Consider the following 25,061-nt stretch of genomic DNA (forward strand, 5'->3'; position numbering starts at 1 on the left):
GGCCGGGCCGGGAGAAGGGAGGGATGTGGGGAAGAGGTTGCCGGGGAAGCAGCCGGGGTTTGGGGGCGGGCGGAGGTGGGTCCCGCGGGCGGGGCTAAGAGGTAAAAGGGGACAAGGCTGAGGGAAGGATGTGGGGAAGAGGTGGTGACAGGGAAGCAGCCCCGGTTTGGGGGCGGATCCCGGGGGCCGGCTGCTCCCAGTCCCGTCTGCCGATAGGCCCGGGCCGGGACACTCCCTCGCTCCGCGGCTGGTGAAGTTCCCGGGCGGCAGCGGAGGGGGTGGCGTGTGGGTCTCGCTGCAGCTCCGTGGCAGTCGGTCTCCCCGCCCGGCCCCGCAGCTGCCGCCACCATGACGGACCAGTCCCCGTTCGACACCAACGTCGTCACCCTGACCCGCTTCGTGATGGAGGAGGGGAGGCGGGCCCAGGGCACCGGGGAGCTCACCCAGCTGCTCAACGCGCTCTGCACCGCCATCAAGGCCATCTCCACCGCCGTGCGCAAGGCGGGCATCGCCCACCTGTGAGTCGCCCGCCCCCGCGCCCAGGCCGGGGCTCACCGTGGGGCAGAGCCGCCCTGCCCGGCCCCTCTGCCGGAGGAACGGGATCGGCCACTCGCCACCGCCCAGCCGGGATTGCACCTCCAGGGGCGGGAGTCTGCCACCTCGGCGCGGGAAGGGCTTCCTGGGCCTCTGTGAGCGTAACTTGCTTTCGCCGGGGTAGGCCCCGCCCAAGCAGGAGCGGCGGAAACTCCCTAAAAGTGTGGGGGCGGCTACCGGCGCCGCAACCGAGACCCCGCCCTGGCGCCGCCTCTTCTCTCCTCCCCCCCCCAAAGAACCCCGCCCCCCCCGCGCGGTACTCCCCCCCTCTTACGGCGCGTGAACTGAAGGGGCCCTGGGCCCCCCGGTTCCGGCGCCGTTGCTGCAGAGCAGCGTTCGGTGGGGCTTTGCAGAACTGGGGCCTCGCCCTGTAGGGCCCTCAGCGCAGGGATGGCAGTTTAGGGAATTGTAAAGCACCATGCGGCGTCATGGTGGCCTGCAAAGATTCATCGCAATCCTAGGCTAAGCGAGGTTATTGGGAATAAGATTTCTACCCAGCTAAAAACCAAGACTGCCGTCCTCTGAAGTCTAGCTCAAAGGTGCCCTGGGAGGACCAATCTCATTTTCTGTTTATGAAACTAAACTTGCCTTTAAGGATTGGCAACGTGGAGGAACCTTATGTTGACAGTTAGGATTGACTCTGTGTAAACAGCATAGTAAGGAAGGTGTTTACTACTTAAATAGCCATCCAGGTATGGCAAACCCAGTGTTGACAGGCTGCATTATCATGGATACATTGTGACACTATTACATATAATGCTTAATCTTAGTTAATCTGTTAATTAGGCAACACTTTGCCTAGCTAAGTATTCTTGCCACCTCTTTCTGAATAATATACACTTAAGCTTATTACCTGACGCTATATGGCTCAGTATTGATATATTTTCAGACAAAACAACTGCACTGCATTAGTACTAGTATCCTGTTCAAAAGAGAATTTTGAGATGTTCAAATTCAGAATTAAGTTTGAACCTTTGTCCTCCTAGCCTACTGTTTTGGCAGGGGGTGGCAGTTGCTTCAAAGGGTTGGTGGTATTTACAATTCAGGGTAATCTTGCACAAAAGTGCTTGGCTCAATCTCACCTATGAGTTTTCTTGCTCATTTCAGTTTGTACCATAACTTTGAAAGATAGGGAAACGTAAAGAGTCTGTTTGCCTGCTTTCCTTGTCTGCAAAACCCATGTAACCTTTGTAGCTTAATGAACAGAAGCTTCAATTCTGGTTTTTAAATGGATTTAAGCAATGTAATCCAAACTAGTGCACTCAGAAGAAAGAAGATGGGGCATGTTTCAACTTGTAGCTTCCAGAGGGATTGTACAGTGAATGAAAAATAGTCCTATTGCCCTTTAAAGTTATTTAAAATGGCTGAAATACTAGCCAACTACTAATATTGCAATTCTGAACTTTAAGCCATTTTATCAATTGCTCACTTTCAGTAGCCTTTCATTTGTGTCCAAGCAGGTTCTACTTTTTTATTTTTTAATCTGTCAAACATCTTCACCACTGGTTTTTAAATACGTCAGCTAAAAAAAAGGGATGTGATCTCAGAATTCCTGATGCAAGAGACAATCATGTGCATATTGGGGAAAGCAGGCTAATACAAGAGATACTTAACAAGTTAATAATTAGCCAGGCTTGGAAAGATTCAAGTATTGGTAAACTTTTTGATTTCATTGTATACACAAACCAACAAAACTTCCACTGATGATCAAAATTTACAGATAAACAGCATTTTTTACTTTGCCTAAGAATTTACTAGAGTTTGATTTAAGGATATTTACTTTATATATTTTGACATATGATGTTGACAACTTGTCAATGGTTATAAAGCTGTAACTTATTGAATCTCCACATTGACTATCAAATAACTGTCTGTCCTCCCCCTAATTTTCTACAGTTGTGAAAATTTAAATCTATAAACATAAAAGCTTAGCACAACTGTGAAAATCTAAATAGATAACAATCATTTTTAATTTGATCCTAGGCAAATTATATTAAAATCAAATTCTCCCATGCCTGTTCATAACTATAGATATCCTGCCCTTCTTTCTTAAGGTGAAACTCCCATTGGCTGTGGATATTGGAGCATGTAGGAGTTATCTGTTAAACAGTAAGCAACTCTTGTCATTTGCAGAGCTGCACACAGCTCAAGGACAAGAGATGGTCTGCAGTTGTAGTGACTGTTCTTGTTACTACTATCTTTATGGGTTGTGACTAACAGCCAATCAGAAGTTTTATAAATGCAAATTTTGTTTGGATTGTAGTGCATTCTTTCACATGCTAAAGGGATGTTAATTTCTCAGTCTTGGGCTCTCAGTTCAGCTCATGCTTGTGTGGAAATAATATTGAGTGCATTTTGTCATGTAGCACTAAAAAGCTACCTTAAAGGAGTAGGGAAAAAAATTTGTACTCAATGGTCTGTCAGTATCGCCTGTTATCTTACTTTAAAAAAACCTCAGATTTAGACTCCAGAATATAATGGTAAAAATAAGTAAAATGACCTTTCAAATTTTATATGAGCTTGGCAGGTAAACCAAATGATTGGAAGTTCCAAAACTCCATCTAAAGACATGTGTACATGGGGGTATTAGTGTATCCCAGGTAGGGAGTAAATTCTAATACACACTAGCATGTCTCACACTTGCTGTCTGCGTGGACCCTGCTGGCATGCACTTAAGTTTCTTAATGTTTAAGTCAATACGCACTAAGCCCTGGTCTACACTAGGACTTTAGGTCGAATTTAGCAGCGTTAAATCAATGTAAACCTGCACCCGTCCACACAATGAAGCCCTTTATTTCGACTTAAAGGACTCTTAAAATCGATTTCCTTACTCCACCCCTGACAAGTGGATTAAATCGGCCTTGCCGGGTCGAATTTGGGGTACTGTGGACACAATTCAACGGTATTGGCCTCCGGGAGCTATCCCAGAGTGCTCCATTGTGACCGCTCTGGACAGCACTCTCAACTCAGATGCACTGGCCAGGTAGACAGGAAAAGAACTGCGAACTTTTGAATCTCCTTTCCTGTTTGGCCAGCGTGGCAAGCTGCAGGTGACCATGCAGAGCTCATTAGCAGAGGTGACCATGATGGAGTCCCAGCATCGCAAAAGAGCTCCAGCATGGACTGAACGGGAGGTATGGGATCTCATCGCTGTATGGGGAGAGGAATCTGTGCTATCAGAACTCCGTTCCAGTTTTCGAAATGCCAAAACCTTTGTCAAAATCTCCCAGGGCATGAAGGACAGAGGCCATAACAGGGATCCGAAGCAGTGCCGCGTGAAACTTAAGAGCTGAGGCAAGTCTACCAGAAAACCAGAGGGGCGAATGACCGCTCCGGGTCAGAGCCCCAAACATGCCGCTTCTATGATGAGCTGCATGCCATTTTAGGGGGTTCAGCCACCACTACCCCAGCCATGTTGTTTGACTCCTTCAATGGAGATGGAGGCAACACGGAAGCAGGTTTTGGGGACAAAGAAGATGATAGCTCACAGCAAGCAAGCGGAGAAACCGGTTTTCCGACAGCCAGGAACTGTTTCTCACCCTGGACCTGGAGCCAGTACCCCCCAAACCCACCCAAGGCTGCCTCCTGGACCCGGCAGGCGGAGAAGGGACCTCCGGTGAGTGTACCTTTTAAAATACTATACATGGTTTAAAAGCAAGCATGTGAAAGGATTACTTTGCCCTGGCATTCATGGCTCTCCTGGATGTACTCCCAAAGCCTTTGCAAGAGGTTTCTGGGGAGGGCAGCCTTATTGCGTCCTTCATGGTAGGACACTTCACCACTCCAGGCCAGTAACACATACTCGGGAATCATTGTACAACAAAGCATTGCAGTGTATGGTTGCTGGCGTTCAAACAACATCCGTTCTTCATCTCTCTCTGTTATCCTCAGGAGAGTGAGATATCATTCATGGTCTCCTGGTTGAAATAGGGTGCTTTTCTTCAGAGAAAAAGAACTGTTCCTGCTGAGCTGTTTGCCTGCGGCTGAACAGAAATGTTCCCCGCTGTTAGCCACGGGGAGGGTTGAGGGGGTAGCCACGCGGTGGGGGGAGGGAAAATGCGACCTTGTAACGAAAGCACATGTGCTATGTATGTAATGTTAACAGCAAGAATTACCCTGAAAGAGTGTAACCACTGTTTTATAAAATGTCTTTTTAAATACCGCTGTCCCTTTTTTTTTTCTCCACCAGCTGCATGTGTTTCAATGATCACAGGATCTTCTCCTTCCCAGAGGCTAGTGAAGATTAGAAAGAAAAAAAAACACACTCGAGATGAAATGTTCTCTGAGCTCATGCTGTCCTCCCACACTGACAGAGCACAGACGAATGCGTGGAGGCAAATAATATCCGAGTGCAGGAAAGCACAAAATGAGCAGGAGGAGAGGTGGCACGCTGAAGAGAGTAAGTGGCAGGCTGAAGACAGGGCTGAAGCTCAAATCTGGCGGCAGCGTGATGAGAGGAGGCAGGATTCAATGCTGAGGCTGCTGGAGGACCAAACCAGTATGCTCCAGTGTATGGTTGAGCTGCAGCGAAGGCAGCTGGAGCACAGACTGCCACTACAGCCCCTGTGTAACCAACCGCCCGCCTCCACACCCAGACGCCCAAGAACATGGTGGGGGGGCCACCGGCCAACCAGCCACTCCGCCACAGAGGATTGCCCAAAAAAAAGAAGGCTGGCATTCAATAAATTTTAAAGTTGTAAACTTTTAAAGTGCTGTGCGGCATTTTCCTTCCCTCCTCCACCACCCCTCCTGGGCTACCTTGGTAGTCATCCCCCTATTTGTGTGATGAATGAATAAAGAATGCATGAATGTGAAGCAACAATGACTTTATTGCCTCTGCAAGCAATGATTAAAGGGAGGAGGGGCGGGTGGTTAGCTTGCAGGGAAGTAGAGTGAACCAAGGGGCTGGGGGTTTCGTCAAGGAGAAACAAAGAGAACTTTCACACCGTAGCCTGGCCAGTCATGAAACTGGTTTTCAAAGCTTCTCTGATGCGTACCGTGCCCTCCTGTGCTCTTCTAACCGTCCTGGTGTCTGGCTGCACGTAACCAGCAGCCAGGCGATTTGCCTCAACCTCCCACCCCGCCATAAACGTCTCCCCCTTACTCTCACAGATATTGTGGAGCACACAGCAAGCAGTAATAACAGTGGGAATATTGGTTTCGCTGAGGTCTAAGCGAGTCACTAAACTGCGCCAGCGCGCCTTTAAACATCCAAATGCACATTCTACCACCATTCTGCACTTGCTCAGCCTGTAGTTGAACAGCTCCTGACTACTGTCCAGGCTGCCTGTGTACGGCTCCATGAGCCATGGCATTAAGGGGTAGGCTGGGTCCCCAAGGATACATATAGGCATTTCAACATCCCCAACAGTTATTTTCTGGTCTGGGAATAAAGTCCCTTCCTGCAGCTTTTGAAACAGACCAGAGTTCCTGAAGATGCGAGCGTCATGTACCTTTCCCGGCCATCCCACGTTGATGTTGGTGAAACGTCCCTTGTGATCCACCAGAGCTTGCAGCACTATCGAAAAGTACCCCTTGCGGTTTATGTACTCGGCAGCTTGGTGCTCCGGTGCCAAGATAGGGATATGGGTTCCGTCTATGGCCCCACCACAGTTAGGGAATCCTATTGCAGCAAAGCCATCCACTATGACCTGCACATTTCCAAGGGTCACTACCCTTGATATCAGCAGATCTTTGATTGCGTGGGCTACTTGCATCACAGCAGCCCCAACAGTACATTTGCCCACTCCAAATTGATTCTCAATTGACCGGTAGCTGTCTGGCGTTGCAAGCTTCCACAGGGCTATCGCCACTCGCTTCTCAACTGTGAGGGCTGCTCTCATCTTGGTATTCATGCGCTTCAGGGCAGGGGAAAGCAAGTCACAAAGTTCCATGAAAGTGCCCTTCCGCATGCGAAAGTTTCGCAGCCACTGGGAATCGTCCCAGACCTGCAACACTATGCAGTCCCACCAGTCTGTGCTTGTTTCCTGAGCCCAGAATCAGCATTCCATAGCATGAACCTACCCCATTAGCACCATGATGCATGCATTGGCAGGGCCCATGCTTTCAGAGAAATCTTTGTCCATGTCCTGATCACTCACGTGACCGCACTGACGTCGCCTCCTCGCCCGGTATCGCTCTGCCAGGTTCTGGTGCTGCATATACTGCTGGATAATGCGTGCGGTGTTTAATGTGCTCCTAATTGCCAAAGTGAGCTGAGCGGCCTCCATGCTTGCCTTGGTATGGCATCCGCACAGAAATAAGGCGCGGAACGATTGTCTGCCGTTGCTCTGACGGAGGGAGGAGTGACTGACGACATGGCTTACAGGGTTGGCTTCAGGGAGCTAAAATCAACAAAGGGGGTGGCTTTACATCAAGGAGTATTTCAGGCAGGACTTCACAGAGGGTTCCAATAAGAAATGGTGCACCTAAGTTATTGTTCTTATTGGAACAAGGAAGTTAGTCTGATTGATACATGGCTAGATTTACTTCGCTGCACCTTCTCTGTGAGTGACTGCAATGTGACCTAGAGGAATGAGTCGCCTAGACGGGGGAGGGAGGGAAGCAAATGAGTACAAAACAAATCTGGTCTATTGCTTATTTTGATCCACTCCATCTATCTTTTACATCTCTGGCTGGCAGCAGACGGTGCAGAAGGACTGCATGCCATCCACATCTCATGGCAGCTCGGCAGAAGATGGTGCAATACGACTGCTAGCCATCCTCATCTCTTGCCTGCCCGGCAGAAGATGATGCAATATGACTGCTATCCATCCTCATCTCTTGCCTGTCCGGCAGAAGATGGTACAGTACGACTGCTAGCAATCTGTATCTTCTGCCTGCTCACCATAAGACGGTTCAATAGGACTGACTGCAGGACTAAAGAGAATGACCTGGTCAAGTCACTCCAAATTTAGTCCCTGTGCCCATGTCTGCCCAGGCGCTCCTGGCCGATGTGGCCAGGAGCACCTCGGACATGACGATGACAGCTACCAGTCATGTTGCACCATCTGCTGCCAGAAGGCAATGGGTTGCTGCTACTGTGTAGCAATGCAATACCGCATCTGTCAGCACCCAGGAGACATACAGTGACGGTTACCTGAGCGGGCTCCATGCTTGCCGTGATATGGCGTCTGCAGAGGTAACTCAGGAAAAAAGGCGCGAAAGGATTGTCTGCCCTTGCTTTCACGGAGGGAGGGAGGGAATGGGGGCCTGACGATATGTACCCAGAACCACCCGCGACAATGTTTTAGCCCCATCAGGCATTGGGATCTCAACCCAGAATTCCAATGGGCAGCGGAGACTGCGGGAACTGTGGGATAGCTACCCACAGTGCAACGGTCCGGAAGTCGACGCTTGCCTCGGTACTGTGGAAGCGCTCCGCCGAGTTAATGCACTTAATGCACTTAGAGCATTTTCTGTGGGGACACACACACTCGAATATATAAAACCGATTTCTAAAAAACCGACTTCTATAAATTCAACCTAATTCCGTCATGTAGACATACCCTTAGGAACTTTTAGTGCACGCCAGCAGGGTCCACAGATACAGCAAGTATCTGCATGCTGGTGTGCACTAGAATTTACACTCCAGCTGGGGCGAACTAACACACCATGTAGACAAGCTCTCAGCATTTATCTAATTTTGTAAAACTCTCTATTGTTCCTCCTCTCTCTAGTGAGTATTTACTGAAGGTAGATGCAATAGTGCTGAGTCTCAAAGAAGAGAACAAGACAATTTCAATGCAGGGAGAGTAACTAGATTTTAGAGCCCTCAGAGTTGGGCTACCTTAACTACAGCACAGCTAGTGTTCTGCTATAACTGATATGGCAGAAGCTAAGATATGAAGTGGCCTTCAAATGAGCCTTCAGTTGATGATAAAATCTTTGTGCAATTAAACTTTTTTCAGCTTCAAATTTTTGAATGTGAAGACACAGCTTGATTTATGGCTGAATTATCAACTGCCGTCTGATTTAATATCTTAGAACCACTTTAATCAGTTTGATTAAAACCTTCTTTTTTATAATGCTGTCAGGAATAAAAGGTGAGTTTTACGGGAAGTTGTGAAAGAATAAGACTGAGTCAGTCCTTGTGAGGAGCTGCGATTTGTCAGTATCTAAGCAATCAGAGCTAGTACTACAGTGAACTGCTTCATGGTAGCACCAGAAATAAGCTAGTGCTTATTTTCTTGTAATGACGAATAGAAACTGAAGTTACCGTACTGTAACCTACTTCTAATTATTTTGCATATTGATGACTCGCCGGATACTGTACTTAGCAGCTCTCTAGAAATGCCTACAATAATGACCTGTTTCATTAGTGAGCAATTTTATGGAAACTTTACTAATTTGACAACTTACAGCAAATGATAGAAAACATGTTAACCAAAAGGCCTCCAGCAACACAGGGTAGCCTTTTTATAATTAGGAAATGAATTTGTTAGCACTAAAGGAAAATTGACAAAACTTCTTGTGTTGTGAAAAAGTTGCTGTAAAATGGAAGTAAAACCTCTCAGTGGATTTTACAAATGACTTGACTAGCTATCGTGACTTCAAATATAGGGCTGATCAACACTGGACCCTTACGCTCGCACAGCTATGTCTCTCGGATAAATATCCACATCCTGAGAGATGTAGCTCTGCCAGTGTAACACCTGTGTAGAAAGTGCTGGATTGACAGAAGAATTCTTCCCTCAACCTACTTACTGCCTCTCAGGGATCAACTGCAGCACTTTCACGCCAGCTGAAAACGGTGTGTGAGCCAGCATGGAGAATTTCTGTGTATTGAACTTTTCCATGTTCTTGTGTTTTCAAAAAAAAAAAAACCCTTTATGTACAGATGTGAGAACTGTACCCATTTGAATTATGGATATTTCTTGTCTGACACCGATAGCTTTGTCTGACCATTATAATTTAAAACTGCTACAGAAGTTTCACTTAATACAGTATCTGTGTAATTTGTTTAGAGACTGAGGTGGAAGCACTTTCCTTTTCCCCTTGGCCTTGGTCTGGGCAGGAAATTATCTTCCACTGAGGTGTTTTGTTCAAGTCATGAATAGATGGGTGAGAAATACTATCACATGCCTTTATCTTTTGAAGCAGTGGGGGATGGAAGGAAATTATTGTGAAATGCTCTGTTAACCATGCTTGTTAGAAGGAAATTGCAGAATTGAATATCAAGCCATACTGACTTCAAATAATGTGCAGACTGGACAAAACAATGGTAATTTGCCTTCAAGATTTAAGAAATAGCCAGTACGAGAGTGTTAATTCCCAGCTCCTGCTGATAGGAACAAAACACCTGTCATCCCATTGTAGAAAGTTTGGCATGGAGGAGCATGAGTGCTTGTTTCAGTGGTGCATGGTGCCTACCATATCTGTGTCATTGGGGTCTGTGCAGGCCAGAAGATGGGTGGAGACAGCTGGGGGGCGGGGGGGGAGATAGGCACCTTCAGTGGAAGTTTCCTGCAAGCTTCCACTAGCAGAATTGATGCATCCTAAGGTAAAATAAAGCTGCCCTCCTGTGATGGAGCTGCTGGGAGGCAGCTGTGGAAATTCCCCAGGATGCCGTGGTGATGTGGGTGTAATTCAAAAGCCCTGAACACCCATAAGGGTTGACTAACCTCTAATGCTTAGGCTTTCTAATGAGGTCACAAGAGACAAGCCTCATGAATGAGGCTGGCTGAAGCTAAGAGCAAGGATTTACTTAGAGATGTTACAGGAGGAAAGAACAAGCAGTCCCAGATAATCCCAAGTCATAACTATTACCTTGAAGAACCTGGATTCATGGCTACCAATTTTTAGTCCTTTTAAGTAAGTCTTAACCTACTCCAGCAGAGCTTGCTAATTATAGATAACGTTTAAATGCTATTTTTTGGTATTAAATTGTGAGTGTCGTGTAGACTTGAGACAATAGTGGCTGTTAAAGGATCCTTCATTCTGAGATTTCCAATCTTCAGGATAGAGGGAGGAAGAGGAATCGGGCAGTTCACTGGCCACTAGATCAAAACAATTGAATGGAATTGTAGTCTCATCCAAAAGTTATAGAAGATGGAGGTCAATGATGGCATAAAGTAAACTCTCCAGTGTTGGAGGGGCCAGATGGAGTGCTCCTAATATTACAAAATGCCATACAATAGAACCTCAGAGTTACGAACTGACCAGTCAACCAAACACCTCATTGGATTGGAAGTACACAATCAGACCAAAAAAAGCAAATATAGTACAGTGTTAAACGTAAACTACTAAAAAATACAGGGAAAGCAGCATTTTTCTTCTGCATAGTAAAGTTGCAAAGCTGTATTAAGTCAATGTTCAGAATTACGAACAACCTCCATTCCCAGGGTGTTCGTAACTGAGGTTCTACTGTATTTTTGTTCCTCATGAGAATCTCTTTCCATTGCTTTAGCTATGGAATAGCTGGTTCCACCAATGTGACAGGAGACCAAGTAAAGAAGCTGGATGTCCTTTCCAATGACCTGGTGATTAACATGCTCAAGTCATCGTTCACTACATGTGTTATTGTGTCAGAAGAAAACAAAAATGCTATAATAGTAGATGCTGAAAAAAGGGTTAGTAACTTACAAAACTTGTCAATATTTGGATTCAAGTTAACTTTTACAAATACTTTTCTTCAAATATGTAAAAATTGAACTGGAGTTAAAGATTTCAAAGGCAGTTAGCCAAATACGTGTTTTTCTGGATACTACCAATATTTTCCTGTATCTGTTCAATGAATATTCAACCCTCTCTATTTGAGTTACATTTTCCATTCACTCCTACCTGGTTTCTTTCCTCCAGTTCTGCTCCCACATTTTTTGAGCCTTTCTTCCCCCTTTGGTCCTAAATTCTGTATTGTTTGTACTTCCTTACCTCTGGAGCAATTTGCATGTGTGCTTTTTTTTTTTCTTTCTTTTTTTCCCCTAGATGGTTCTCAAGCAGGCTCTTCCTACAGCATTTTTAGTAAATCACCGAATTACTATTTTTATGGATCAATCCATAAAGGTCCCTCCTCAGGCAAATTTCTCACTGAAGGCAATAGGAGTATGACTCAGCAAAGTCTGAGTGAGGACTTCAGGACTGACTTAAAGAATTGATAGTGTCATTTAATTGTAGGACAAGTGTGGGGGTTTTTTTTTTGGTTTTTTTTTTTACTGATTTGTAGTCTTTCCTAGAAATATTAAATTTCCACTAGTGTTCTCCTCCCTCTTCAAAAATAAAATAATCAATAAAAACAAGTTTTTGAATTTACTATGTGGCCTATGCAGTTGCATTATTTATATGCATTTGCAGGAATGTATACACTTGTTAGAGCAGTATTAGTGAATTGCTCCAGACTCCTTTTAATGTGACCACCAATTGTGGTGGTGGTTTTCTGATTTTTTTCCTAAAGAAATTTAGCAAAGTACAATAGAATTTGCTTTGTTGGGACACTTTGGTGCCTTTTGTCCCAGTTAAACAGAACCTCCAGTTGAAAAGGCTAAGACGACTCAATGCTGGAGCACCTTAATTTAAAAAAAAACAAAAAAAACAAACAACCCTTTAGCTGAGACTCCATGTTAAAGCGTTTTGCTGCTGAATCTAAGCTACTGTGCTCTAGCTAAAGCAGAATTACTGCCCCTGTTAAAGAGCCAGCACTGCTGTTAAGTATTGCTGAACTTAAATCCACTACTGGGATCATGATGATTAAAGAAAGGGATACAATCCACTTAAACACCTCAATTTCTTTTTACTCTTACAAACTACAAGTAACTTATTACTATAAGTAAAGAATTAGAGAAATTTCCCTTTGTCGGTATCCCTTGTCTGAGTCTTTCGTGCAGCAGCAGCAGCAGCAGGAGGAATTTTTTTATTAAATTAGGAAAACAGTATGGTAAAGCCACAAATTGGCAGTGTGATGTGTGAGCAGGTGTAACAAAGCTCAGCTTGGTGTTTCTTTGAAGCACACGGTGCGTTATTCAGGCGTTGTGTTATTCTTGATCAGGTAGGTGGTTGGTGTTGTTGTTTTTTGTTTTTAAATGGCTCAAATGGAGCCGAAACAAAAACTGATCTCAGTTTCTCATGCTACTGTGTAAATTAAGACAATTTTTTTTATAAAAGATGAAAGGGTAAAAAAAAAGCTAGGGTGCTAGGTTTTGCAGGGCCTCCCTAACAGTTGCTGCTTGCTGAAAGTGTTGTAATAACAGCTCATCAATGTATGCCGGCAGGGTGAGCTTTTAGCCTCAGTATTTTTCTCTGTGACTGTAGCAAGACTCTACCGCTCTGCATGTGCCACTACGAGAACGGTGGCATCATCTGTTCTTTCAATTAAACATTTCCCAAATTCTGTCCATACAGATGCGCAAGCAATTAAACAGTGCTAAAAACTCAGCCACAAATAAATCATCAAAATAGTATTCCACTTCTTGAGACTATAGCTACATAACATTACCTTAGACCTTGTCTACACTTATATTTTTATAGGGCGCTCACCCCCCTGAGCGCAGCGAGTTTGAGTGCTTTAAAGCGCTAGTGTGGACAGGCTCAGAGTGCTTGGAGCTATTCTCCCGGTGGAGGTGGATTACCAGGAGTGCTGGGAGAGCTCTCTCCCAGGGCTCGCGCATGACACCACACACACTGCAAAGCACGGCCATGGGAACGCTTCCTCTGCAGCACTTTGAAGTTTCTAGTGTAGACGTAGCTTTAAACTGTTCTTGGCTAGAAATTGACTTGAGTAGATTAGGTGGCAAAACATTTTTATTTGGGGTAGATGGGCAAATAACTAAATCCAGTTCTTCGGTCTTTATTTTCCAGGGTAAATATATAGTCTGCATGGATCCTCTTGATGGCTCTTCTAACATTGACTGCCTTGTTTCCATTGGAACTATCTTTGCCATCTACAGAAAGGTAAAGTGGGATGTTGTCATGCTAAAACAGTCGGGGGGGGAGGGTAGTAGTTCTTCACACTTAACCAGCTCATGATGGAATAAGGTTGGATCCAAAGATTTAATGAAATCCAATTAAATCTACAAATGCTCGGTTACACAATACCTTTGAGTGATACACAGCACTTGGTTAATAGACCTACATACATGCAATCCTGACTGATATTCAATTAGCCAGTTAGATTCCTCTAACAATGACAAGGATAACAGGAGTTAAGTGCTTCATAATTACTCATACCACTTGAGACCAAACAGAACACTAATCTCATCTACCTGAGTTATGTGCATTCTTCAATGAAACTAGTTCTCCCATCTTGTACAAGTAGTCCTGTCAGCCTGAGGACAGGCTTCCCAGATGAGATTCAGTTTGAAACATTGCTTATAAATGTAACATGCCTAATTCATTCTGAAAGATAGAAGTCTCATTTGCAGGCATATGAAATACAGGATTAACATGTCTCAACCATGGAAACAACTGTGTGAATTCAGACAAGACACACTGTCCATCTTTAACCGCCCTGACCCAGGTTTCGATGCACCAGTAACTTTTTTGGGCTCACTTCACCCAGGAGCAAAAAAAAACAAGTTCTTGGTACTAGTCAATTGTAAACATTATGACTAAAGTTCCACTTTGTTTTTTAAATTCTGCCTCCGATTTCTGCATCAAATTGAAGGCACTCATTATTAAGGCTACGTTTTAGTCATGGTTATTTTTAGTAAAAGTCAGACATTTTATTAAAAATACCAGTGAATAAAACTGTTGGGGGTGGCGGGGGAAAGGGTGTGCAGGTGGTGGCACAAGGCCTGGGACCTCTGCTGATGTGAGGGCAAGGCGGGTGGCAGGGCTGGCAGGCTACCTACCTGGCTCCGCACCTCACCCCCCTCAGCAGCAGACACCACAGTTCCCAGCCAATGGGAGCTGCGAAGCCAGCGCTCTGGGCAGAGGCAGCGCACAGAACTGCCTGGTCACACCTCCACCAACAGCTGAGCGAAGGGGATGTCGCTGCTTCTGGGGAGCCCCCGGAGTAAGCACCACTGAGAGCCCGCCTCACCCTCTCCTATGCCCCTGCCCCCTTCCACACCCAAACACTGCTGGGGTCTGAGACTGCCCCAGGCACACTGTACACTGCAGAAGTCACGAAGGTCACAGAAAGTCAGCCTTACTCATTATCACTTTCAAGATAGTACATATCTCTACCCCATCTCTTCTACTTCCTGCATTCCACCCTAGCGCTTGACTTCTCTCTTTGGCCCTGATCTAGGAAAGCTCTTATGAATATACTTTAAAGTTAAATCATGTATAGAAGAGCTTTGTCAGATCAGGGCCTTTGTCTCCTTTGCTTTCATCATGAATTATTTGTATAACCATATTGCTAGGAGCCCTAGTCATGGACCAGGACCCCAATATAGTAGGCACTGTGCAAACACAGAACAAAAGTGGTCCCTACCTTAAAGAGCTTAGTATAGTATATGACCAGAGAACAGATAATTGGGGGGGGGGGAGTGGGGATTAACAAGGAAACAATGAGATCAATGCCTATCATGCTGACGAGTATTGTGTCTACACACTAGCAGTCTAACAGTTGTGAAGTTTTTGTCGTCATTGCAGAACAGCAGAGTTTTAAGGAGAGACTTCTCTACTGATTTTTTTTTCCCTTTAATTGGTGACCATACTCTAGCAATAAGCTTAAACAAATATCTATTACGTTATTGCTGCTCTTCAGCAATTGAAGGCATGCTGTCTTAGGCCTGGTGTTCCAAAGGCGTGCACTAGTAGCCTGTTAGAGCAGCACATGCTGCTGTGGTTCTATTACTGTAAATAAATGAAGCTTATAAAATAGATGAATCCTGGGAATTTTTAGTTTAAAAAGATTCTTGACACTCTTCCTTCCTATTCCAGGCTTCCGCTGAGGAACCTTCTGAGAAAGATGCTTTACAGCCAGGACGTAATCTTGTGGCAGCTGGTTATGCCCTATATGGGAGTGCTACAATGCTGGTGCTAGCCATTGAATCTGGTGTCAACTGTTTTATGCTTGACCCGGTAAGAAAGCCTACATCTGGTATGAATAGCTTGCTCTTGTAGAGATAACAAAATTCCAGAACAAATTTTTCCTAAGTGAATCAATATATAGAACTGCTTCCAAACTAAATCTTAACATCTGAAGATGCAGTACTCTTAAGAGAGCCAATGGGAGTTGATATGCCTATAAAAATAGAATAGATAAACCCCCAAAGGCTTCTGGCATTCTTCCCTTCTGCTGGAGATAGTGGTCATTAATAAGACCACTCAAAATTGATAGTTTAGTCAGAGAATCAAGTAAACATCATGTGCCACCTGATGTGATGAATACTTAAGCATCTTTTGCATTTGCAGAATTTCCCTGAAGACTGTCTCTTGTAATTTAGTACATTCCTTAACTCTAGTACCTTTAATCTTTTAGTGGACTAGAGATGCAGAAATACATTTAATATTCTCTTGCGCTTACAGATCACATCCTGATTGTTTAAAAGAGTAAGTATGGAGTGTGTATACATGTGCTTGACATCCTAGAAGCTATTGGTCATCTGACTTTTGAATTCAAAAGTCAATTTAACATCACACAGTGCAGTTGTCTGCAGTGATTCAGTTTAATTTAAAGCCATTCTATTGTAAATCAGGTTTTGCCACTTACTTTTACTAATAGTAAGTCATGTTTGGAACGTGCCATGGCAGTAGCTTCAAGGAAATAGAATTTGATGTTTTCTATATAGTAATGGTTTAAATGTCTGCATGTATTACCACCTTTTTTGTTTGTTTAGAAACAGAGACCCTTTACAATTTTTTTTTTCCTCCCTTACACATGTGAAAACTTACTGCAGTGGAGACTAGAGACCTTAAACATTTGGTAACTATGTACAGATCCTTTCATCACTTTGTTACTGTTTTCATTCTGGTCAGACTAATAGTGTCAAACTTGTTACCATCTCATGGCTAGTCAAATGGAGTTAGAAATCTCAGTCCAGCTCCTAATGAATAGGTGTTCACAATCCCTAAAACTGCCCACAATTGCACCTTGGCTATCAGTTGTAAAAAGAAAACAAAGAACTGAGTGGACATGCATCAAACTATTCTCTTGGCACAGGATAATAATTTTGGAGATGGGGAGTGATCAAGTGAAGGAAACTTGTATGAGTCAGGGCTTATGGGGTATCTTATGGGTAAGCAAGACTTTTGGTCCAAGACTACAGAGCTGTACTTTTTTTTCCCCCCAAGTACTGAATTGTAAAAAGAAAATGGAAACTGCAGTAGGTTTTCACTAAATTGTATGTAGCATTCACTTGCCTTTAGTCTCGTGAAGAACACGCACACACAGTTATTGACTTGCTTTCTCATTATTGTCAGGCAATTGGGGAATTCATTTTGGTTGATAAGAATGTGAAAATCAAAAAGAGAGGAAATATCTACAGTCTCAATGAGGGCTATGCTGCATATTTTGATCCTGCAGTCACAGAGTATCTTAAAAAGAAGAAATTCCCTCAGGTAAATGTTCACTTTCTAGAGAAATTTTTCTAAGATAAGCAAATGTTCAGTGCCTCAAACTTTACACTCTTATCATGCATACGTGCAGGGTGTCAAACGCCAAAGTTAGGCGAGACTGAACCCTAATAGTGTAGAAGTCAAAGTGTACCAACTATTCCTTGGGCTTTGTTTAACTTCATGATCTCTGAAGTCCTTTTGTGGATCAGTAAGCCACCATAGCTGACTGTTTGTTTTTATACAAAGTTACAGAGCTTGTTTTTCCTCTCTCATATAGTGGACTTCTGAATGGGTGTGGAAACAAGACTTGTGCTTAGCGCTGCTTGAAGCTGACTATGAGATCCTCTCGCTTAAAGGACTACTCAGGCTTGACAAAGCCCTGGCTGGGATGATTTAATTGGGGATCGGTCCTGCTTTGAGCAGAGGGTTGGACTAGATGACCTCCTGAGGTCCCTTCCAACTCTGATATTCTATGATACTCAAATGTCAGGGTCTGTTTTAAAGCTTTGTGAATACCTGCCATGAAGCCAGAAATTGATAGGTGCCAATAAGAACAAAGATAAATTCCCTCTGTCGTACCCAACTGGATGTTAACTTCCTCCAATTACCCAGAATGGAGTCTGGCCAGGTCCCCAGAGCTACCATCCACTGTTAGAAAACCCACATGGGAATCCTATTGACAACAGATGGCTTTACATCTTATCTATGTAAGATTGGCTAATTGCATTGGCTGAGTACTACCTGATGAATACCTTAAGTTAACAAAAAAAGTAAGATTTTATTTAACTTGTGTCAGAGCTAGCAGGACCTTGATTTGATAAACTCACCTACTGAGAATCTTGATAAAATTAAGGAGCTCTTTGGAGTTAGATCTGGAGTAACTTCAAAATCAGACTGAAGTAAAGTAAGCTGTTGCAGATGTGAAAGATGCTGCTTTATCAGTAGCAGTGTTCTATACAATGATTGATCTTCCTTTGCTATCAGCACAACTATAATAGGGCATAATTCTTTTTACAATACAACATGCCATCTCAAAGACAGACATATTTTTTGTGTAGATTTTTATAGGGTTTTAAAATAAATTTAGTTCTCACTTGACCGCTTTGGAGACATGCACGTTAGAGTGTGATATCTGAAATTGAAGCTTCCCCTTACTGCCCACTGTCTCTGAGCTAGAAAGCCATCTCTGAAAGTACATCTACACTGCAGCTGGGACTGTGCTTCCCAGCGAGGGTAGACAGATACACACTAGCTCTGCTTGAGCTAGCATGTTAAAAATAGCAATGTGGCTGGGGATAGACACCCAATTACAAACCTAGCTGGACGCCAGGGTATGTAGCTGGGTGATTAGCCCAAGCTGCCACCTGTGTGCCACCCCTGGCCACATCACTATTTTTAGCATGTTTGATCAAGCAGAGCTAGCATCTGTCTACCCCAGCTGGGCAGCATGTTCTCAGATGCAGTGTAGAGTCACCCTAAGAGTGGGAAGAAAGTGTCCATTCTCATTCAGTCTTTGAGCCCTCTCAGCAGAGAGGAGTAACAGAAGATTTCACAAAACTAAAGAGGCTACTAACAAATCATTCCAAGCAGATAATTAGATAACCTTTTTCTTTGTCCCAAATCCTCTTTGAATTGGTGTCCCTGAGGGGAAGTGCCACATCTCCTTGCTAAGCCATTCACTGTTAGTTTGTGAAGATTTTCTCCTCACCATTCACTGTTAGTTTGTGAAGATTTTCCAGAGGAGAACAAAAAGCCTAAAGAAAATCTGTCTAACTTTTATAGTTTCTCTCTGCCTAGCTTTAAACTAAACGACCTAGCTTTCAGCCTTCTGACTCAATCCTCTGGTTTCTGAGAGTGGAAGCCTAGTCCAACCGCAGGTTAGAAGGTACAACTTCACACTGTGCCTGCTGCAAAGCTGAAAACTAACCTGAGCCAAACCAACACTTCTCTCTCCACAGCAACCTGTGGGGCCCAGTGCCACACTGGTGGTTCTTGATACAAGGGACTAGTTAGACACCATTCAGATATCATGATGAAGAGGCAGGAGGATGGGAATATGGAATTCCTTGCCCCAATCATGTCAGAGGGAAAGGATCGATCCTGGAGACTCTCCCAGTCAATCGCTATCTCTGGCCGTGGCAGCACAGTAGGTCTGCCTGCCGGCCACCGCCCCACACCATTCTCTGAAGTGGCCAGGATGCCCCTGCAACCCCTGAGGATGGGTGGGGGGAGAGATGGGGTCTCCACACACTGCTCCTGTCTGCAAACACAGCCCCTGCAGCTCCCATTGGTCAGGAACAGGGAGCTGTGGCCAATGGGATCTGTGGGGCAGTGCCTGCAGAGCCAGGCAGGCTGCAGAGCCATGTGCCTCCCCCAGGGGCTGCAGAGGCACATTGGCCCCTTCTGTGAGCAGCATGGCCACATGGTGCACTACTGACTGGCAGGGGTGGCCTGGCTCATGATAGGGAGGAGGTGCTGATGTGCCTGAGTGGAGCCAAGCCCCACTGCACCACCGATTGGGAACCACCCAAGGTAAGTGCCCCCCTCCCAGAGCTAGCGCCCCATACTCCCTCCGGCACTCCAACCCTCAGACCCCTCCTGCACCCAAACTCCCTCCCAGAGCTTGTACTCCCCTGCCCCAGGCTCAGCCCGGAGCCCCCTCCCACACTGAAAACCCCTCAGCCCTAGCCCAGAGCCCACACCCCCTCCCAACCTCCTGCCCCAGCCTGGTGAAAGTGAGTGAGGGTAGGGGAGAGCGAGTGACTGGGTAGAGGGGGTGGGGTAGATCCTGGGTTACCCTTAAATTCAGAAAGTGATCTTGGGTGTACAGGTTGGAGATCATTGCCATAGAGCAAAATATAATAAAACCTCTATTGACAAATGCTAGCCTTATGAATAATCCATCAGTTCTGAGCCATTTTTCCTGACAGGAGGGAGTTGGGGGGAGGGAAGTGGAAGTACTAATAGTAATGCTAATAATAATTAATAGTGACCTCAAATGTCAAGAGCCCTTCAGATTCCAGTGCATTGGAAATTGCTTTGCAGTGGTTTAAAGGACAAGAAGAAAGTGCAGTGCACTGGTACCTACTGCAATTTTGAGATGTTGCAAGTTATGAATTTGATCCCCCCTGCTAGTTCATAAAATATGGGTTCTGCTATAGATCTGATTTAACTTATAGCTCTGAAGTGGTGTGATCTGGTGGGCACAACTTGATGGAGAGGGGCTAGGGATAGCACTGTTTTGTTTTGTTTTTGCCCAATGGAACACAGCAACTCTAGCTTCTAACGTTGTCTTGTCAGTACTGTGAAGGTAGCATGCTTAAGGCTCTGAACTAGGAATCTGAAGTCCTGTGTCATATTTATCTCTGCCACTGACCTTTTGTATGACTTTGATGCAAAATGACTTGCCCAGTACCTCTGTTTTTCCCCATCTGTAAAATGAGGATGACTATAATTAAGCTTTCTTTGTAAATTACTTTGAGTTCTATGGATGAAAAACACTATGCAAGAGCCAAGTTATTACCACTAAAAAAGCTAACAAGATTTAATCAAAGGTTGTTTATCAAATGTCTTTATACAGGATGGCAGCTCTCCGTATGGTGCGAGGTATATAGGTTCTATGGTAGCTGATGTACATCGTACTCTGGTGTATGGAGGAATCTTTTTATATCCAGCCAACTCCAAAAGCCCCAAAGGAAAGGTAAAAATGAATTAACCTAATTTTAGAAAGCATGTAGTCTGATAGAATAGTTTAGACAACACTGATTGTAAGATTTTTACAATGTAACAGCCAGTTTTTAAATGTTTTATGGTGCACAAGTTGCAAGAATATATCTACTGCCATGGTTTGACACTGTAGGATTTTTTTTTAAGTAGCATTAAAACACATTAAGAACTGGGTGCTCCCCCAATAAACCATTCAGTTCTGCCCTCTCTCACCATATCATTGTGGGATTCCTCTGCTGCTCTCCTGGTTGTGCCAGAGGCCCATGGGTTCCCACCCCCCTAGTCTCTCCCAATCCCCTGGCCTCTTTCATAGATTCATACCTTCCAAGGTCAGAAGGGACTATTGCAGAGGTAGGCAAACTACAGCCCACACACCACATCCAGCCCACGAGACCGTCCTGCACGGCCCCTGAGCTCCTGGCCCAGGAGGCTGTCCCCCCTCCCCTGCAGCCACGCGGCAGCACAATGCTGTGGGCGGCAGGGCTGCAGAGCCCTGCCTGACCCGGTGCTCTGTGCAGCGTGGCTGCCTGGCCTGGTGCAACTATGCTGCCAGCCACTGGTGTTCCAGGCAGCACAGTAAGGGGGCGGGGGGGGGGGTTAGATAGAGGGCAGGGGAGTTCGTGGGGTGGTCAGGAGTGTGGATAGGGGTTGGGGTGGTCAGAGGGTGGGGAATGGGAGTTGAATGGGGGCAGGGTGGCGGGGGGCAGTCAGGGAGTGGGTGGGTGGATGGGGCAGGGGTCCTGGGGGGAGCAGTCAGGAAGGAGAGGGGGGTTGAATTGGGTGGGGGAGCAGTTAGGGGAAAGGGTCCGGAGGTGGTTGGATGGGGCAGGGGTCCCAGGGGGGGGCAGTCAGGAAGGAGTGGGGGGGTTGGATGGGGCAGCGGGGGGCAGTTAGGGGCAGGGGGTCTGAGGTTGGTCAGGGGACTGAGAGCAGGCGGGGAGGGGATGGGATAGGGGTCCCCAGGGGTTGTCAGGGGGTAAAGTGGGGGGGTCGGATAGGGCGTGGGGGCCAGGCCATGTACAGGAACAGCCTCCCCTAACTGGCCCTCCATACAATTTCAGAAACGCAATGCAGCCCTGAGGCCAAAAAGTTTGCCCGCCCCTGGACTATTGTGACATCTCATCTCACTTCCTGTATAACACAGGCCACAGAACTTTCCCAAACTAATTCCTAATGCATATCTTTTAGAAAAACATCCAATCTTGATTTAAAGATTGCCAGCAATTGGTAATTTGTTCAACTAGTTAATTACTCACTGGTAAAAATGTACACTATTTCCAGTTTGAAATTGGCTAGCTTCAACTTCCAGCTGTTAAAATAAAAATCTCCTGGAGCTGCTTTAAAGCAGTGGTTCTCAACCAGGGGTATACATACCTCTGGAGATACACAGACCTTCCAGTGGGTACATCAACGTATCTAGATATTTGCCTAGTTTTACAATGAGCTACATAAAAACCACTAGCGAAGTCACTACAAACAAATTTCATAAGACAATGACTTCTTTATACTGCTCTATATACTATACACTGAAATGTAAGTACAATATTCTAATTGATTTTATAATTAAATAGTCAAAATAAGTAAGCAATTTTTCAGTAATAGTGTGCTGTGACACTTTTGTATTTTTATGTCTGATTTTGAAAGCAAGCACTTTTTAAGTGAGGTGGAACTTGGGGGTACACAAAACAAATCAGACCCCTGAAAAGCGTACAATAGTCTGGAAATGTTGAGAGCCACTGCCTTAAAGGAGCTATTGCTTGCAGAACCATTCTACTTCTTGTTCCTCTACTCTCTACCACCACTCTCTGGTGGTCTTGTGGGAAAGTGTAGTGATTATAGGCACTTGCATTTGTTCTCCACCCTCCCATCCTTACAGAACTGGTAGTGCTCAGACTGCTCTGTTCTCTGCTTTCCCCTTTCTCCTCCCAAGAATAGGGGAGGACAACTGTTTATTCAGCAAAACTTTAATCTGTTTTGAAAACTTCTGGGTGAAATTATTGCTTCAGCTTGTAGATAAAACGCAGTTACTCATTACACAAACTGACACAACCAGAGGTTTTTCTCAATGCAAACTTCAGTGACCTGTAGTTGTTTTTAAACTTATTAATGAATAGTTAAGTGTTGTGCACACAGTCTCTCACTCTACAGCAGTGGTTTTCAACCTTTCCAGACTACTGTACTCCTTTCAGAAGGCTGTGTCTTGTGTACCCCTAAGTTTCACCTCACAAACTATTGCTTACAAAATACAAGTGTCACGGCACACTATTACTGAAAAATTGCTTACTTATTTTGTCTATATGAAAGTTTAGTTTGTACTGACTTTGCTAGTGCTTTTTATGTAGCCCGTTAAACTATGAATCATAGAATCATAGAATCATAGAATATCAGGGTTGGAAGGGACCCCAGAAGGTCATCTAGTCCAACCCCCTGCTCAAAGCAGGACCAATTCCCAGTTAAATAATCCCAGCCAGGGCTTTGTCAAGCCTGACCTTAAAAACCTCTAAGGAAGGAGATTCTACCACCTCCCTAGGTAACGCATTCCAGTGTTTCACTACCCTCTTAGTGAAAAAGTTTTTCCTAATATCCAATCTAAACCTCCCCCACTGCAACTTGAGACCATTACTCCTCGTTCTGTCATCTGCTACCATTGAGAACAGTCTAGAGCCATCCTCTTTGGAACCCCCTTTCAGGTAGTTGAAAGCAGCTATCAAATCCCCCCTCATTCTTCTCTTCTGCAGGCTAAACAATCCCAGCTCCCTCAGCCTCTCCTCATAACTCATGTGTTCCAGTCCCCTAATCATTTTTGTTGCCCTTCGCTGGACTCTCTCCAATTTATCCACATCCTTCTTGAAGTGTGGGGCCCAAAACTGGACACAGTACTCCAGATGAGGCCTCACCAATGTCAAATAGAGGGGAACGATCACGTCCCTCGATCTGCTCGCTATGCCCCTACTTATACATCCCAAAATGCCATTGGCCTTCTTGGCAACAAGGGCACACTGCTGACTCATATCCAGCTTCTCGTCCACTGTCACCCCTAGGTCCTTTTCCGCAGAACTGCTGCCTAGCCATTCGGTCCCTAGTCTGTAGCTGTGCATTGGGTTCTTGCAAATGCAAATATTTAGATGAGTTGTACCCCCTGAAAGATCTCTACATACCCTGAAGGGTACTTATGCTCCCCTGGTTGAGAACCACTTCTCTACAGTACTCCTTATTCACTCAAGTGCTGCACCATGCCTGCACTTAAGAGGAAGGTGAACAATCTCCATAAAGAGAGCACGGGGCAACACAATATTCACCATGTGGGAAATGGGGACAAATATGGCCAAAACATCACGGTCTATACTAGGAAAAAAGGATACCATATATAAGCTTGATCTTTGCTTCAAGAGGTAATTTAAATATGAAATATTTACTGCTGATTTTTCTACTTAGTATGATTAATACTAGAAAACTTTGATATACATTTTATACAAAATATCCTGAAGTAATGTACTCTACTGATCACTATAATTTTTGGCTTCTGTCTTCCAGCTGAGGCTTCTCTATGAATGTAATCCCATGGCCTTTGTAATTGAGAAGGCTGGGGGAATTGCTACTACAGGAAACCAGGCAGTGCTGGATATAGTGCCTGAGGATATCCACCAGAGAGCACCTATTGCCCTGGGATCTCCTGATGATGTGCAGGAATACATTGACATGGTCAAGAAGCATGCAGCCAAGTGAAATAGCTGCAGTACAAAGAAGTGCCTTACAATTGGACCAAACATACTGTGAAGTACTACTGACTTAAGCTATTGTAGGAAAGCAAGAGAACCATATTTTCATTGTGTTTATCCAAAAGTAAACTGTTAATATGTGCAACAAAAATGCATTTTTTCCACTGTGGCATTAAAAGCAAAACTTTAAGGGAACAGTGTGCTTCCTCTCTCACCTCATAACTACACAAAATCCACCATCCACAAAAGAAGTTTTGTGTTGTAGGTAAAGTGGCCATCTACAGACACCCCCTGCCCCCAATCCCATTTCCCTCCAGGGCTAAAGAATGCCACAGCTTTTCTGAAAGATTTCTCCCTGCAGGTAGCTGGCTGCAGTTTCCTTGTAGATTGACTTATTGGGTCTTGTCAATACTAGAATCTTCAGTCCTGTTGCAACATTTGTAAATGTTAATCTAGATATTCCACAAACACTTGTTCCAGGACGCAGATATTGTTCCTAGAGGTATCTTGAAAGCATGGATCATGATAGCTGGTGTAAAGCAAAGCGTGGTTTGTTAGTGAAGCCATGGAAAAGCTCTTTTG

The 25,061-nt window shown here is 44.8% G+C and overlaps 2 protein-coding genes and 1 long non-coding RNA gene across 12 annotated transcripts in view; 2 read left to right on the forward strand and 1 right to left on the reverse strand.

The window, feature by feature from the left end:
* AOPEP (aminopeptidase O (putative)) overlaps positions 1-834 on the reverse strand; it is a 387,253-nt gene extending 386,419 nt beyond the window's left edge. For 3 of the 10 annotated variants that reach the window (XM_073344962.1, XM_073344969.1, XM_073344970.1), the window contains exon 1: positions 556-833. The gene's annotated coding sequence lies outside the window, so the exon portion shown is untranslated. Of the gene's footprint in view, positions 1-555 lie in introns of all 10 variants that reach the window. The other 7 variants (XM_073344968.1, XM_073344966.1, XM_073344967.1 and 4 more) reach the window with 4 other exon arrangements.
* LOC140911608 (fructose-1,6-bisphosphatase 1) lies at positions 234-24,674 on the forward strand. Its single transcript, XM_073344983.1, has 7 exons — positions 234-518; positions 11,003-11,165; positions 13,387-13,479; positions 15,418-15,558; positions 16,900-17,037; positions 20,615-20,734; positions 24,295-24,674. The coding sequence occupies exons 1-7, from the start codon at positions 349-351 to the stop codon at positions 24,484-24,486; spliced, it is 1,017 nt and encodes a 338-aa protein (XP_073201084.1). The 5' UTR covers positions 234-348; the 3' UTR covers positions 24,487-24,674.
* LOC140911610 (uncharacterized) lies at positions 696-5,303 on the forward strand. The gene is made up of 2 exons (XR_012159053.1): positions 696-4,210; positions 4,784-5,303. It is a non-coding gene; the product is annotated as an uncharacterized lncRNA (long non-coding RNA).
* Positions 24,675-25,061: the final 387 nt, after the last annotated feature.

Source organism: Lepidochelys kempii, chromosome 5 (genome assembly GCF_965140265.1).
Source record: "Lepidochelys kempii isolate rLepKem1 chromosome 5, rLepKem1.hap2, whole genome shotgun sequence".
NCBI classification, from domain to species: Eukaryota; Metazoa; Chordata; order Testudines; family Cheloniidae; genus Lepidochelys; species Lepidochelys kempii.

Bases quoted from the DNA above. Each gene is read 5' to 3' on its own strand.
- LOC140911608 (XM_073344983.1), top strand. From the start codon at position 349: ATGACGGACCAGTCCCCGTTCGACACCAACGTCGTCACCCTGACCCGC. The intron at 11,166-13,386 runs GTTAGTAACTTA...TTTATTTTCCAG, and splicing joins TAGTAGATGCTGAAAAAAGG to GGTAAATATATAGTCTGCAT. The intron at 13,480-15,417 runs GTAAAGTGGGAT...TTCCTATTCCAG, and splicing joins TCTTTGCCATCTACAGAAAG to GCTTCCGCTGAGGAACCTTC.